The 15372-nt window shown below is 43.5% G+C and overlaps 1 protein-coding gene across 1 annotated transcript; it reads right to left on the bottom strand.

Annotated features, from left to right (window-relative positions):
* Nucleotides 1-525: 525 nt before the first annotated feature.
* Nucleotides 526-13734, bottom strand: srebf1 (sterol regulatory element binding transcription factor 1). The gene is made up of 19 exons (XM_007557394.2): nt 13632-13734; nt 11227-11802; nt 9154-9329; nt 8919-9059; nt 8619-8837; nt 8353-8467; nt 8052-8209; nt 7704-7920; nt 7428-7612; nt 7088-7349; nt 6772-6938; nt 6498-6666; nt 6283-6391; nt 5972-6081; nt 4480-4612; nt 4204-4369; nt 3331-3546; nt 2291-2402; nt 526-1223 (listed from the first exon to the last, which is right to left on the bottom strand). The coding sequence occupies exons 1-19, from the start codon at nt 13732-13734 to the stop codon at nt 1003-1005; spliced, it is 3555 nt and encodes a 1184-aa protein (XP_007557456.1). The 3' UTR covers nt 526-1002.
* Between the last annotated feature and the right edge of the window lie 1638 nt (nt 13735-15372).

The raw sequence follows: 15372 nt of genomic DNA, 5'->3' as shown, positions 1-15372 counted from the left end.
ATATTTCTTTTTTTTTAGGGCAACAAATGATCTTCAGAAATGTCAAAGCCATGTCATAAAAAAAACTGTTTTTGCTTTCATATGTTTACAAATGTCCAAGACCTAAAGAGTCAACCAGCTCAGATCTATGCGGTACAGTCCTGACTCGACTAAACCTGGTCTAAGAATAGTCAAGATGGATTCAGGGGGAGGAAATAAGCAATTATCACTCTGCGTATGAAAACAAAACAAACAAAAAAGAAACGCCTAATCAAAGTTCCTCCAGATTATAAATATGGTGTAAAATATGTACACAGCAAAAAAACAAATACACAATACCTATGAAAATAATTTCATAAAGCCTTATTGTTATTGTTGTTTTCCATTAAGAGCAGCCTCACAGGCCTAGTGCAGACAGGAGATTGAGAGGGGTCGAGCCAGATGATGACCTCAAACCTTTACAGTATGTGAAGGGGCTTTTCAGCGCGCATGTCCACGATCAAACCATTGAGTTTGGTTACTTTTTATTTAATTTTTTTTTTTTACCTCCCCATAATCAAAGAGACATCAAAACCCCCCACAAGCTGGGCCGTCCGATTTGGGGGGGAAAAAGGTGCAGATCTGCCAGATGAGGGAGGAGAGAGGGAGGAGCTACACGGCAAACATCTCCAGTGGTGGCTCCTCACTGTGGTCAGAGTAGGACACTGCAATCAATTCTCACAAGGGAGTCCAGCCTGATAGGAAAAAAGATGCTGTGTTTTTTTTTTTCTTTCTTGTTTTCTTTTTTTTTCACATTACTTCATAATTTAAAAAGAAACAGAGTGCGTGAACTCTAAAAGTGCCTTAAGATGTGAGGCCGGGTAGGCAGAGGAGGAGCAACCAGTGAATTTCAAAAGACACTGGAAGGTTTCCACGGCAGCAGGTCTTTTCCTCCACCTGTTCCTGCGCGCGTTTGTACGCAGGAGGCGTTTCGGTACACACGGCGTCCGTGCAAGCCTCCCTCACCCCAACCTCTCCCTCGCTCTAGCTGCTGGTGACGGTGGTGCCGCTGCCCAGCTTTATGATCATCTGCTGGCAGTCGTGGAGCGTCCGCTTGTCGCCGAGCTTCTCCAGGGTGCGGGCCGCGTCGGCCAGCATGCCCACCCGCTGGCCCGGCGCCGACAGGAACGAGGGAGGAAGGTAGCGGCAGGCCAGCATCACGGCCTCGGCCTGCTCCCGCTGGCCGGGCCGCGCCTCGCACTCCTCTGCACACAGAGAAACCAAACGTCTGGTGAGCTACGGAGCTCAGGTCAACTATCTGGATTATGTGTGCTTTTATTTATTCCCCCCCCCACCAACAACCACCACGACATTGACTTTCTTATTGTGATTTTATGTCACACAAACAGTAGTAAATATAAATGTCAAGTGGATACGTTCACTTAGCTCGCAGTAAAATTCAAGGACTTTTCAAGCACTTTAGAGGGAAATTTTCTAACTTTTCTTGCACTACACTTTGGAGATAAAAACAATACAAATTAACTACAAAAATTGTTTTAAGTAATCAATAAATTATAAAGAAAATTCTAATTTAGCAACAACAACAAAAAAATCCCCCAATTTGAATAATTTTTCCGAACTATAAAATAAGACAATCAATAACTTGTTGAGTTATTGGAAATAATAAATACTGATTACATTGGAACAATCCAAACAAAAGTATTGTTAAGGTAAATGACCTTCCTGCTCAAATTAAATGCTTCATAGGAACACAGGTCAATAAAGAAACAAAGAAATTCACAAAAAAGTGTTCTTATGTTTTCTGGCATTTAGTAAATAGAAATAACTTTGGCAATTCTAACTGGCCTAAAGCATGAAATGTTTCGTCTGATTCAACAGACCGTGAGAAGAAATGCATCTGTGTCTTTTATTATGTGTCTGAACATGTCTGGTTTCAGCTGCAGACAACAGTTCCCACATGTGGGCTTTTAATCGACTATTAGATTGAACTTTATTGCAAAACTGTCAGGTTTAAATGTCAAGCACTTCAAAGACTTTCCAAACCTTGAAAAACACCAAAATGAAATTCAAGCATTTTCACGGATTTCAAGCACCCCGAGCCTGACATATGTTTGCCTTCAGACCCTTTTAGGTCTCTCAAAAAAAAATCTTTTTCTTTTAGACTTCTATCAAAACAATAAACCGAGCCAACCCTCACACTGCAGATTCTCTGACCGTAAAACATTCGTCTCGCCAGACGCGTCCCGATTACTTGCACGGGTCAGATGACGCCTAGAAACCCCGTGAAGCCTCTCCACCAACACGAACGCACCTGTCTTGGCTCCGGGTGTTGCTCGGCGCCGCAGTGAGCGGTCCAGCAGCTGATGGGTTCTGGTGGGACTGGCCCCCGCCATCAGCCTGGCAGTAGCTTCGTGAAGGAACAACTGGAGAGAAGCAGAGGGCAGAGAGAGATCAGAGCCAAACAGGAGGAACAAGAGCGAGAGACGATGACTCACACCTAACGCTCAGCTCTACCTCAGAGAGACTCTCTGTGAACAATGCTGCCACACACTTGCCTAAGGCTATGTGTATGTGTGTGTGTGTGTGTGTTAGGAGTGGAAGTGAGAAGAATTTTATTTTTTGACTGAGAATTGCTCCACAGACTCCCTGTGAACAATCAGCTTCAGTCAGAGCTGCTTTGGGTTGTGTTGCCGATTTAAACATGGCGGTTTAAAAATGGATGAGTTTGTGTTTAAAGGAAGCAGAAATGTGCTCACCATTTCTAGGGATTTATTATGATGGATTCTATAACGACACAAAGCGTATCTATGTGTTGTTATAAAAGCCTTTTATTGGGTATGAAATCTGAAAAATCCAACCTTCAAGTTGAGTACGTTTATGCAGAAAGGTGAACAAAATTCCTGCAAAATTAAAAAAAAAAAAAAAAAAGGTTTTAAAGTTAAACAGAGTGACTAGAGTGGGAGTTTGCTGAACTGTAGTGGGACTTTAGCTTTGGTCAGATGGCACTAAGATCAGGTGGGATTAATGTGGAACAAAGGATAAATATGTAAGGAAGCACCTTATGCTCACTGATGAGCACGGTGGAGGATCTGTGATGCTGTGGGCCTGTTTCTCTTCCAAAGGAATGACCGTGTCAAAATGATGAAATCTTAAAATTTGTAGAACATTTAGTATAATCTGTTCGACCAGTAAAGAAAAACATGGGTCGCTTTCAGCAGAGTTTTGATCCAAACCAACCCTGAAATGGTTCACCAAACCCAAAATCAACCTGTCTTATCGGTCGAATAGCAACCGATCCGTTAAAGCAGTTTGTCAACCACCTGAAAACACACGGGTAAAAATTGCACGTACTCTTCGCATTGCGGGTCTGAAGCTGTGTGCCAGCTTGCGCAGGGAGCAGAGGTCCTGCTGGAAGCCCTGAAGTTCTGGTGGCGACGCCTGATGAAGGCCGGCAGGACCGCTGGAGCCGGCCAAGCCGGACCCTGTGGGACTCGTCCCCTGCTGCTGCAAGCGCCAGATGTTGGTCCTCAAAACCAGCAGGAGGTCGCACACCATTAACTCGACGACCTGTAGAAATATTGACCGCATTGGTTGAAGTACGCAAATAGGATGCGAGTTGGCGTCACGAAAATGTGTTACGTGAAATATTTCATATTTTTAATGGTTGTTTTTACCTTCCACGTGTAGACTGAAAAGAAAACCTACAGAGATTTTATAAAGCAGAAACAAACCCTCCCTTCTCCTCCATCCTGTGAGTGTGTGTGTGTGATTGTGTGTTTGTGTGTTCTGCTGCTCTTGGTCCAGCTCTGTGTTGCACTGCAGGTACATTGCACTCTTAGGAGACACACATGCAATGCAACTACAATGCACCGCAGCTCTGGCCATAGACATACATACACACACACACACACACACACACACACACACACACATGCACACGCACACACACAAAAACACAGCACACTCATTTTGAGCTGCCAATCCACCAGAATCACCATCTGGTAGAAACCACAGGGAGGGCAGCCGCAGCGCCCCACAGAGGAACCGAGGAACTACTGCAGGGGGGGAATCTGGAGATCTGAGGCCAGGGAAAAATCCTGCGGCTTTTGTGTGCAAATAATATCCTAAACGTGATTTTTTTTTCCCTTCAGTTTTTTGTTCTTTTTTTGTATTCCACTGTAAGCTTTTAAAAGGTAAATCAGCTCGACTCCAGCATGTGCGTACCTTGTCCAAGCTGGAGCTGTGGCAGTGCGGTCCCAGGTTGAGGCTGTCTCGGAGCAGGGCGCTGGCCTTGTCAGTGTGGCTCAGACTCAGCTGGCAGTTTTCTGGCTTGGACAGCAGAGCTCTGACTGCCCTGAATGTGTTGAGGCACGCTTTGGGCAGAAGACTCCTGCCAGAACCAGCGGCAAATCAGACAAAGGACACAGGTTAAAGCAGTGCAAGTGTGTGACTGTGTGTGTGTGTGTGTGTGTGTGTGTGGGGGGGGGTAAGGGAACTTACTCTGCGTTCTGCAGGCTGCGAGGCAGGTGCTCCACGGTCGGATAGAGCCTCTCTGCTGCAGCATCATCTCCTTGAAGCCAATTGATGATCACTATGGCAACCGAGGACCACCATTTAGAGTGGGGGTCGCAGCCTGGTGATTGGAGAAGAAAAAAAAAAAGTAAAAAAAAAAATGAGACACCCTCCCGTAGACAGGCAATTATGCAAATATTCGAATCCCCCACTGGCTTTTTTTCCACCCCACATTTAACATGCATCACAATACACAAAGACAGCTGCTGTCTATATCCTGAGCCCTGAATCATTCTCTCTGGTAGAGTCCCACCTTGCACCCACAGCGAGATCTTAAGTTTTAAGGAGGGTAATATATTCTGCTGCACACCCATGCAAACCTCCACAAGCACATTTTAAAACACCGAGAGCATCCCGAAGCTCTGCCAAGAAAAAGTTTCCGATTAAAAACCCCGGCACAGCCTCGCTTCCCTTCCTCCTTTCAAGGTGATCACAGATTTGACAGTGCTGAAGATAAATGAAGCAATTCGGTGTGCCTCCATTTTACCGGGTTCCCTTTTTTTTTTTTTTTTAATTTCTTTCTCTTTTTTTTAAGCTTAGATTAGTGGAGACAAAAAGATGTGCTGCGGGGCTGAAAGTCGACTGGAAATCAGACTACGTGATTTCCAAAGAGTATAAATGGACTTTGTTGGTGATTTGATTTAGTAAAAAACACCCAGGTAATGACACGGCTGGGACATGTAAAGGCAAAATGAAGCAATGCATTAAGAGGTTAAATTAAAAGCCATTTTTTCTGTCGTGATTTTCCAGGAATGTTATAATTTGTAATTCTGACTTATCAATTGCTTGAATTATTGCAGAATGGAACAGAATCAGCCTTTATTTTCCCGTAAAGGGGGAAACTGGATATAAAAGTTCTCAATAAAAGTTCTTAAAGTGTTAAAAACAATACATTAAAAAAAACTAGCTTAATAATAACAACAGCATAATCTACTGTACAAAACTGTAACATGATTAAATACTGTGCAGTTATTAGGAAGTATGATACTTCTATAGAATAAAATAATAACGATTGTCATAACTATTACTATATTTCATGCATTTTCTGTTCAACATAAAGGCAGGTTTAATTACTCGATTATATTTTTATTGTACAACATTATATGATTACAGCATTATTATTTACAAAGGCATGTTTTATTTATGTATTTTAAATATTTAATTTGATAAGATTATTATTATTGTTATTATTATTATTTACAAAGATGCTGTTTTAATTCTTATTAATACTATCAATGTTGTAAAAATTAGCCAGCATTTTTTATTCCTTTTTTTTTTAAGTGTGAATATTCTAAATTAATATTTAACTATGACAATCATCATCATTTACAGAAAGAAAAAGCAAAAAGTTGTCATAATTACCATTGTTTTCAAAAAACTTCTGATCAAACTTTTAATATTCTAATTATTTTGAACCTACCGGTCACAGTGGCCATGTTGGAGCCGATTGCAAAGGACTGGGACGTTGCACCGGCGGCGTCGGACGCACTAATCAACAGCTGGAGGTACTCCAAGGCGTCGGCGTACTCCCTGGTAGCAGAGACCAGTCAAAAGGTCAACAAGTGCTCCAACATTCTCATTTATTAGGAACTTTTTCACAATCGGGGGAACTTTTCGTGTCTTTTAGAAAATAAATAATGAATACTGGTCAAAAAACAAAACAAAAAAAAAGACAAGAAAAGAAAAGAAAAGAAACAGAGACATGTTTAAAAGCCCCCGGTGTTTTCTCACCCGTCAGCCTGGTTGGGACTCTTCTCTCCGTGCGGCTGGGCGACGCAGTAAAGAGCCTTTTCGAGAAGGTGCTCTCTGAAAGCCTGAGTCAACTGGGCCAGAGGGTCCACTGTAGGAACGCCAAGCCATTTAAATTATTTCAGAATAGCTTTCAGGGGAAGTAAAAAACAATTCAATGGACTAAATTAGGCCACGTTAGGTAACTGGTGGCCTACCAGTGTTTCCGGCCTGGCTGTAGATGCTTTCTTTAGGCGTGCTGCGAATGGCCCAGTCCCCGTCCACGAAGAAGCGGTGTCCGAGCGGGTGACAGAGCCACTGCATGGCCGGAGGCACGCAGCCGCTGGACGACAGGCACGCCTGGCGGGCGCTGCTCAGGAACACACGCTGTCGGTCGGGAGAGAAGACGGAGCTTTGTTCAGCGAGGCTCGCTCGACTTCAGTCACCGAAGGCTTCTGACTGATTAATATAAGCGTGTGAATGACGACTCACAGAGGTAAAATGGAGGATCCTTGGCAGGCTGGCTTTGACTCGTAGCGCTGCAGAGACGTAGACCTCAGCCAGGCTGGCTACAGGCAGGCATGAGCCAGCACATTCTGCCAGGTTCACCGCACTTAAAGCCATGTGGACTGCCGACAGGTGGCTGCCGTTCAGCTTCCCTGCACAAACACACACACACAAAAAAAGAAAAGGTTCATAACATCCACAATTTTTCCTATCATTATATATGATATTAGGATAGACCAAAGATTTCATTTTAAGAAGTCAAATCAGATTAACATAAGCTAAGCTGTGCTGTTAAATCTACCTGTCATGTGAAGCTGGTGCAGGCGGTGATAAACCAAGGCGGCATCACGGCTGCTTTTACACGCGTCCTCCTGCAGGGGGCGATCGCTGCGCAGACCTCCAGCCCTTGCGGCGAGCCAGCGGCCGACCCAGAGGCGCTGCAGGCAGAACCTCAGCAGAGACCAGAGCACCGCGCAGGTCAGGTCCAACTGGGAGGTGGGCAGGGGGCGACCCAGTGCCTTCAGACAGGTTCGGAGGTTATGACTGGCCTGAGCAAAATCCCCCTGAAGGGAAAGAAGACAGAATGTAAGACATGGATGAATCATCATTCAAAAGGCTGATTAATAACCAGACCATCTTACTCTGGCCAGGTCCAGGCCGGCCTGTTTGCGGTGTCTCCAGAACAGCACAGACGATCCCGAGTGCGGACGGGTCACGGGCTCGCCGTAGACCAACAATCGGATCAGAACTCCCGACACCAGAATACCGTTCAGCAGCCACACCAATATGGTGGGGAGCATCCAATCCATCCAGCCCCAAGACTTAGCTACGGACAGCACGGATACACTCAGTAACGAGCAAAAAAAAAAAAAAAAAAACTCCGGTAGACAACCGCTACGATGAACCAGCAGGTTTACCTGGAATATCTACACCCAAGACGCTTCTCCCGGCGTGATGGGGGGTAATGTCGGCAGCGTTTCCTGCAGAGCTGCTGCCGGATGAGCAGAGCAAAGCAGCCAGTGGGTTGAGGGAGAGGAAGAGGAAGGTAAAGGCGCACAACGCCATGCGGGAGCGGTCCAGCATGCCTCCGACTACGCCACCTGCTGCAGACTGGTCCAGCAAGCCTAAATGGGACTGCAGCAAAGGGAGATCCAGAAAAGGACAATTAGTGTAAATTTAACCTAAAATAAAAAAAAAAAACAAAAAAAAAACTGTCTCGCAACTTTCAAAACCGCTGCCTGGCAAATTAAATGTTTGCCACACACCTTTGTGTCCTCTCCCATGGGACTGTCGGGCTCTGAGTCGCTGCTGCAGTGCGAGAACGAGGTCGGGGAGCCGACGTCGGAGGCTGGCGGAGTGGGCAGCTCGTTCTTCACTTCTGCCTGAGTGTCCACCTCCATGGCAACCAGGTCTTTGAGAGACTCTTTGGAAGGCAGAAGAAAGAAGTCACACACACACACAAAAAGAGAAAGAACAGTCAGAGTGTCGACCAACAGCTCGGAGGGCTTTAGCCTGGCTTAATGGCGCGCCGAAGAACACAGACAAGATGAGGGTTCAAATGCTCACTGTTCTTCTGAGCTGCTACTTTCAGAGCCATGTTCTCCTGTTTGAGCTTCTGGTTCGTCTGCTGCAGGTAGCGGATGTAGTCGATGGCTTTCCTGAGGACAGCCGACTTGTTGAGCTAAAGGAGAGGAAGGAAAAACACGGAGTGGATGTAATAAAGATCAAACACAGCATCTACACCGGGCAGCCATTACATTACGACCAGAACCAAGAACACGAAATAGCATTGCAGCATAGCATAGCAGAGCATAGAATAAAGAGTTTCCAACCTTGGCTTCAGTGCCAGCGACAATGTCTTTCAGCTCCACTATTTTATCGTTGATGGAGGAGCGATAGCGCTTCTCGATGGCGTTGTGAGCCGTGCGCTTCTCCCCCTTGTGCGGCTGGCCTGACGGCTTGCCGGCGATGGCGATGCGGTTGATGGGAAGCTTTTCCGCGTCCACCATCACAGGCACGGTGGTCAGGATGGTACCCCCACCCATAAAAGCCTACAAGACGGATGGAACTCAGGAAAGTTTTCTCGAATGTAAAATTCACAATTTACACTGACATCTGCCCTCTTCTGCTACCTGCAGGGCAGTGCTCTGAACCGGGCTGGTGGTGGTGGCTAGGGACGTAGGAGAGGCCATGGTTGTGACCATACACGGGTCAGGCTTTAAAGTGGTGAGCAGCACGGACTCAGCCTTTATGAACTGGGGCTGCAGCAGCACCTGATGCAAACACACACAGACCAAAGACCCATAATCAAGGAAGGCATCCTTTATCCAGCCCAGGAGCAATCAAGGAGCGGCTTCACACACTTACAGGTACTTGTTGTACTTGGGTTGTGATGGTCTGTGCTGGAGGGCTAGCTGAGGTGGCCAGGAGAGGGGAGGCAGTGGTCAGGCCTTGAAGCTGGGTCTGAATGGTCACTGACTGGACGCTGGGAGGTGAGGACGATAAGCTGGTGGCAGGAGGGCTCATGCTGCTGGGGCTGACGGCTGCAAAAAGAGTGACAGCGCCGTTAAACCAAGCAGGTTAAACTCGATAAAACATCACTTTAATATATTTCTTTTTTCTTTCAGATGAATTAATATGGGTATTTGCTGTATTTTTCTATTGCGGCTGAAGTGCTGCACATGTGGCACATCAACACAGGCAATCAAACAAAGTCTAAAGGCGGCAACTGTTTTGTGAAAAAGAATCAGTGGATGGAAGCAGTTCAAATGCTAAAACTTTTATGTCTTTATACCGACTACAAAGTATTTATCGTAATCTTTTGTTATCTTATCACTTCTCTAAAAAGCCCATCTTTTATTTCACTAAAAGAAAGGTGGCAAGTGAGTAAACTTTATTTATATAGCACCTTTCACTGGCAAAAAAATCACAAAGTGCTGTAAAACGTTCGAGAAAAACAAGCTGAAACGGCTGACAAAAACAATAAGAGGTGCATTTAAGAAAAAGCTTGTCTAAATAAAAAAAAGTTGTAGTTTTCTAAAAATGTGTCATTTCAGAATTATGCAAGCAAGCATGAAAAACTGAAGCAGTCCTGGACGAAGGTGGTCTAAAAATACCGATATGCAAGCAGAAAGCAGAGGTTTGCCTGCAGCTGTAAAACTTTTCTGTCGTTATTTGGGGTGGAAAGCAGTTGGAAAAACATCAGCTGAATATCAGGTGAGAAACATTCAAACAGTTTGTTCAGAATAGGTATTGATTATTTAGCAATTAGATCATCACTTCCTCTGGAAGGCGAACAGAAGTCAAATGGACGCAGAAAGTGATTCAACATAAATCCCAAACTCTAGACGTTGTGAAACATCAAAGTAATTCAGACATAAGCCAGGAATGCAAATTTCTTGCCATCGGGTTATTGGAACAGATGAAGGACTTCATGCGGCGACACAAGAAGCAAAACCGTTTTGGGCCCAATATTCTAACTAAGCCTGTAATTCCATAAAACGATTTGTTAATAAGTGTGTAGACTGAAGATAACCTTTTACCTATTTAGAAATTTCAGTGAGTCGTTCCATACCTCCTCTTATCACGTGAAACTGAGATAGTGGTTACATGTGCCAAACCGCACCTGGGTCAGAGACTTTAGCCATGCGGTAATAAAAAAAAAAAAAAAAAAGGATTGAATCCAATAATAATAAAAAAAAAAGAACTATAAAAAAACCAAAAAGAACTACATCATCCTAACCCCAGTGAACACCTCAGAATATCTCCTTAACTCAGCAAATCGGAGAGTTGCTTCTACACGTAATCTAAACTAATTATTGCGTATGCACGTATAAGACACTACACAGTAGCTACTGCACTCTGCTGAACCCTATATCTGCAGAGGGTATTGTGCAAACGCAGAACTTTGATAATAGTTTGCGACATTTATTTAGCCAGGGCTATTAGACAGAAATTAGCTGCAATATCCAAAGGCTTCTTTGTTGTCACACCTCAACATCTAATTAATGATTGTAGCAGAAGACACACGACGAATGTCAACATTATTAAAATGAACACAAACTATTAAGCGGACATGAGCAGAGGATAAATTGACAGCACTCGAAGAGCTTATTATGTAATTAAGCAGCTTTACAACACTAGTCAGTCTGAGCCATTAACACAGCAATTCGTACAGCATTCGTTCAAATAAGCCCATACTGAGACACCGGTGACATAGGGACTTTTTTTTTCTTTCTTTAACTCGCATTAAAGATCAAAACATTGTGAACGTCAATTCGTGATGGATATTAGTCTGTGACACACAGAGAAAACAATTGTGGAACTGCACTGAAAAATATCAGAACAACTTTTCCCTCACAGCGAATTTCTGATTTTCCAGCTTTTCGAGCTTACACGTCTTTCTCTTCCGACACGTTCGCCACCCTGCAGAGGACTTACCCGTGAAGCTACTTTGGCTCTGAAACTTGCTCTGGGCCTGCGGTTGTGCCTGGGGCTGAGGCGCAGTCTGAGGCGCAGGGGATGTGAAGAGTGTCTGTGTCGGGGAGCTGAACGCCGGATTTGGACCTGGCGAGCCGTGAGGGGACGACGCTGCTGCCTGCGCGGCGGCAGGCGGGCTGACGCTCGGCTGGGGCTGCTCCACCAGGGGCTGTCTGAGGCTCTGAGCCTGCTGGCTCGACGACGGCTGCTGCTGCTGCTGCCTCTGTGCGGTGCTGGCTACCTGAGCCAGGGGAGACTGCTGGAAGGTGGCGGGCTGGAAAGCCTTGTCCGGGGCCGAGGAGCTGCGGCTGATGGGCGGGCCCAACAGGGCGTCTAAGTGGGGGTTGCTGCTCAGGATGGAGGAAGTGGTGGTGGATGAAGGTGTGGGAGCGGTGGGAGCGGTGGCAGGAGGAGAAACAGAGGTGATGGTCTGGGACAAGGCATTCATCTCTTGGGTGGAAGGGCTCCCTGCGAAGGGAGTGGAGTCAAAGAGTCCTCCAAACTCCATGTCCTGATTGTTGATGAGCTGAAGCATGTCTGCAGAAGCGCAGAAAAAAAACAAAAAACAGAAATAATTAGGAATGTTACCCATAAACCAGAAATAAACCTTATAGTTACTCCACTAAGAGATAAAAAAGGATCTGTTAAAAATTGAAATACAAGTGTGATTAAAAAGGTGAAAAGGCAAAGTGACAGCTAAGATCAGAGGTTTAAAAGGCATCTGGAGTGTGTCTGCTCTCTGTCCTGGATCAGGTCCAGTGTAGCCATAGGAACCAGGACCTGAACATTACCAGAGACCCCTCACACACTCCACACGAACTTCCTGGAACTGTTGCTACCAGGCAAACAGTACCACATCAAAAGCAGAACCTTCCAGACAGACGCACAGCTTTCTGCCTCAAGCTGTTTAAACGCCAAAGTGAAGGTGAAGAATATGCGCTTCACCTTTGTCTGTGTCGTGTTTTATCCATTTGTGTTTTTCTTTAATAGATTTTTTTTTACACTGGTGTAAATTTTGAGAAAATCCTGCCTTGTTTCTTTTTCTTTGCTAAATGATGGTATGCAATTTGAATATCTACTGGTACGTACAGAGTGGTGGTAGTATATCAGTCTGGGGCTGGTTGAGAACCTGGATGACTTGCAACTTTCTTTTGAGTCATTTTTGTATTCCAGAAATAAGAATGTGCATTAATAATACATAATATATCCAGCTGTTTGCATTTATTAAGCTTTTTTTTTAACCAAAGCACTGCCATTTCATTTATAAAACAGTCAATACCAAAACTTCTAGTGATAATTGGATTTCCAAGGTATAACCAGTTTGAGAACTCTCTCTTGACAAAGATAAAGTGTTCTTTGCAAATACTGAAAATAATTTCCCACTTCTACATTTAACTGGATAAAGCATAGAATGATCGCATCCATGAAACGCGCTGCCGGATGTATGTTGTGTCTGCTGTGCAACGCTGAAGCCTGAATGTATAAAAACCACTGTTGTGTATGAGGTGATCGCTCTTGACCAATCAGAGCGCGGCTCTCAGACTTGCTATGCCGATCAGACCAAGACAGCGAGCAGAGAGAGAGAGAGAGAGATGCTTGGTTTCCACTGGAGGTTACCATCGTGCAGCGTCACCAGTGGGTTACAGTCGGTCAAATTTAGGAGAGCACGACCGAATACTGTTTACCCACACCCGTTTATCGTGCTACACGTTGGCTGTGCTCATAAAACACACGTTGAAGAACGGTGGAGAATCTTTAGGAGACAGAAAATCTTGCATTATTGATAAAAAGCAGTTTCCCCCCTCCTTAATACAAACTGTGGAACGTATTATAATTAACAAGGATTTAAGCTAAAAGACACAGCTAGGCGTAATAATGCAGAATTGTCGTATTATATTAGGGCAAACCGTAAAAACTTGTTAATTCGGTCAACTAAGGGAGCTGAACCCAGGAAGGAGGAATGAACGACAGTAACCTCTGTCGGCGAGGCACGCTGGGGGCGGGGCTCACTCACAACCGTTAGCAGCACATTAGCCTCACTTGCTAAAATTAGCAATAGAATAACCAATTTGTGCACATTTAAGTTATAGTGAAAACCACTTACAATACAAATCTATTAATTTGACGTATAAAACCAAAGGGAACCATTTTAGAAAACTCAAAAGCTAAATAGCTAATTCTAGCTATGTGTCTTATTAAGACACTAGTTTGAGCCATTAACTTTGTTTCTGCCGTTTGTTACAAAATGCACAACACACATTACTAAAGAAAAAGCAGAGAAAAGTCCATGCAGTGCTTACTCTTGCAGCTCTTTAAACATGACTGACTTAACAGGTATCCATGTAAATAAATGTACAACTCCTTACCATCGATGTCGCTTAAGAGGGCCGTGTCAATTTCACTTGGGTCGTTAAGAGACAGTGTTGGATCCAGATCCAACGAAGGATCGTCAAATGACAGGCGGTTCATCTTCACTCTCGTCTGATTCTATGGACCACAGAGTAGGTTCGACGTGCTATCTCAAATCTCAGAAAGCTGGAGAGTTTTTTTTTATCATTTACGTCCCTACATTTGATAAACTGTCGGATCCCAAGTCGACCTAAAACTTATCCAGGATGCGCTGTTTGCCGATATGTCAACTAAACTATACACACCAACCAGCCATGATCGTCGCTGGGAAACTTGTCAAACCGAGTCAAACACTGAGGCTCATTCAGCACTAACAGAGGAACCCACACAACCCTGAAGACTGACAGGTGAGCCAGCCAATCAGCGAGCTTCTAGCAGATTCCCACGATTCTCATGATTGTTTTGATTGCTGAGCAAACCGATGAAACAATGTGGAGTGCATTTCAATAATTTTATAAGACAGTTCAAGAGACGTTATGATTATTAATTTGTGATAAATACGACACATTAATATAGCTCATTAATTATTAATCCAATGACAAGGAATAACTGAAAACGCCAACAAAACCATAACTGTGCTACGTACTGATATGAATTCTAATATTCAATTCAGTAATGTTTACTCCATCTTAAATTACGATAACAAATTCTTAATATTAAAGGCAGCAGCGTGCATTTGTTTATTATGGGCCTGCCGCGAAACAACCAATCAAAATCCCGTGTGGGAGGGAGCTGCCGGTAGTTAAGTTTGTCTGACCGGAATCAGCACCTCCTCCTGTAGAACCAGCGAAATTGTCCAATGAGAAGCTGAGAATCGGAGTGGGGTGATTCGACGTCACAGCTCTGAATCTGAGCGATTACATCATGTGCTGCTGTCGTGCAGGAGTGGAAGTACCAACAGTAAAATAAAACGAAGGTACTTTTGTGAAAACAAAAAACTAAAATTGTAGATGTAACTTATTTATTGAAACTTACAAACAAACAATTTAAATCCCAACATAAAAATAACTTTAATAAAAATAGATTCAAACGATATAGTTCAGCAAAACAAAAAACTAAAGTCTTAGTACTTTTGATTTTTAACAAAAAATTAAACAGGTTATGCTTAAAAAAACAAAAAGCACATATATTATAAAAAGATTGCAATTAAAATCTTTTTAGAATATATAAAAATATATATATATCTTATATTTGTTTATATAAACAAATATAAACTTATTTGTTTATATCTTCTATAAACAAATAAGTATCTTTAAAATTCTATGGAAATGGGTCAATGACCTAAGGGAGCACTACATTGACAATGTAGTGTAATAACCTTGTATTTTTGGGGAGGGTTGTTGGGCATTGCATGCTAATTTTACACACAAAACTAATTATTTACACAAATTACAGATTTGGGGTTTATTCTAAAATGTATCTTTTACCTTAATGTTTCTCCTGGTTGGAAGTAATATGAGAAATTTTGGAGTGGCCCAGCTAGTTCCAACTTGAGTCAGAGAATCTGTGAATGGAGCTGAAGATTAGGATGATGGCAAGACTCAGAAAGAGCTCATTGCCAAAGAAGTTTTTTTAAAAATCAGTGGAAACAGGTAAAAAGTTACTCAGCAATAATAATAAAAATAATAACCCTTATAAACCTTATAAAGGTTTATAAGGTTTAAACCTTATAAACCTTTGGTTTATAAGGTTTAATAA

This window comes from Poecilia formosa, unplaced genomic scaffold (genome assembly GCF_000485575.1).
Source record: "Poecilia formosa unplaced genomic scaffold, Poecilia_formosa-5.1.2 Scaffold88, whole genome shotgun sequence".
Taxonomy (NCBI): Eukaryota; Metazoa; Chordata; class Actinopteri; order Cyprinodontiformes; family Poeciliidae; genus Poecilia; species Poecilia formosa.
Note: the sequence above shows the minus strand (reverse complement) of the source record. Positions and strands in the feature narration are given on the sequence as shown.

Excerpts from the sequence above, each read along its gene's own strand:
- srebf1 (XM_007557394.2), bottom strand. The coding sequence starts at position 13,734 with ATGAACCGCCTGTCATTTGACGATCCTTCGTTGGATCTGGATCCAACA. Across the intron at positions 11,803-13,631 it reads CCTCTTAAGCGACATCGATG|ACATGCTTCAGCTCATCAAC; the intron begins GTAAGGAGTTGT and ends GCGCTTCTGCAG. Across the intron at positions 3,547-4,203 it reads ACAGCTCCAGCTTGGACAAG|GTCGTCGAGTTAATGGTGTG; the intron begins GTACGCACATGC and ends ATATTTCTACAG.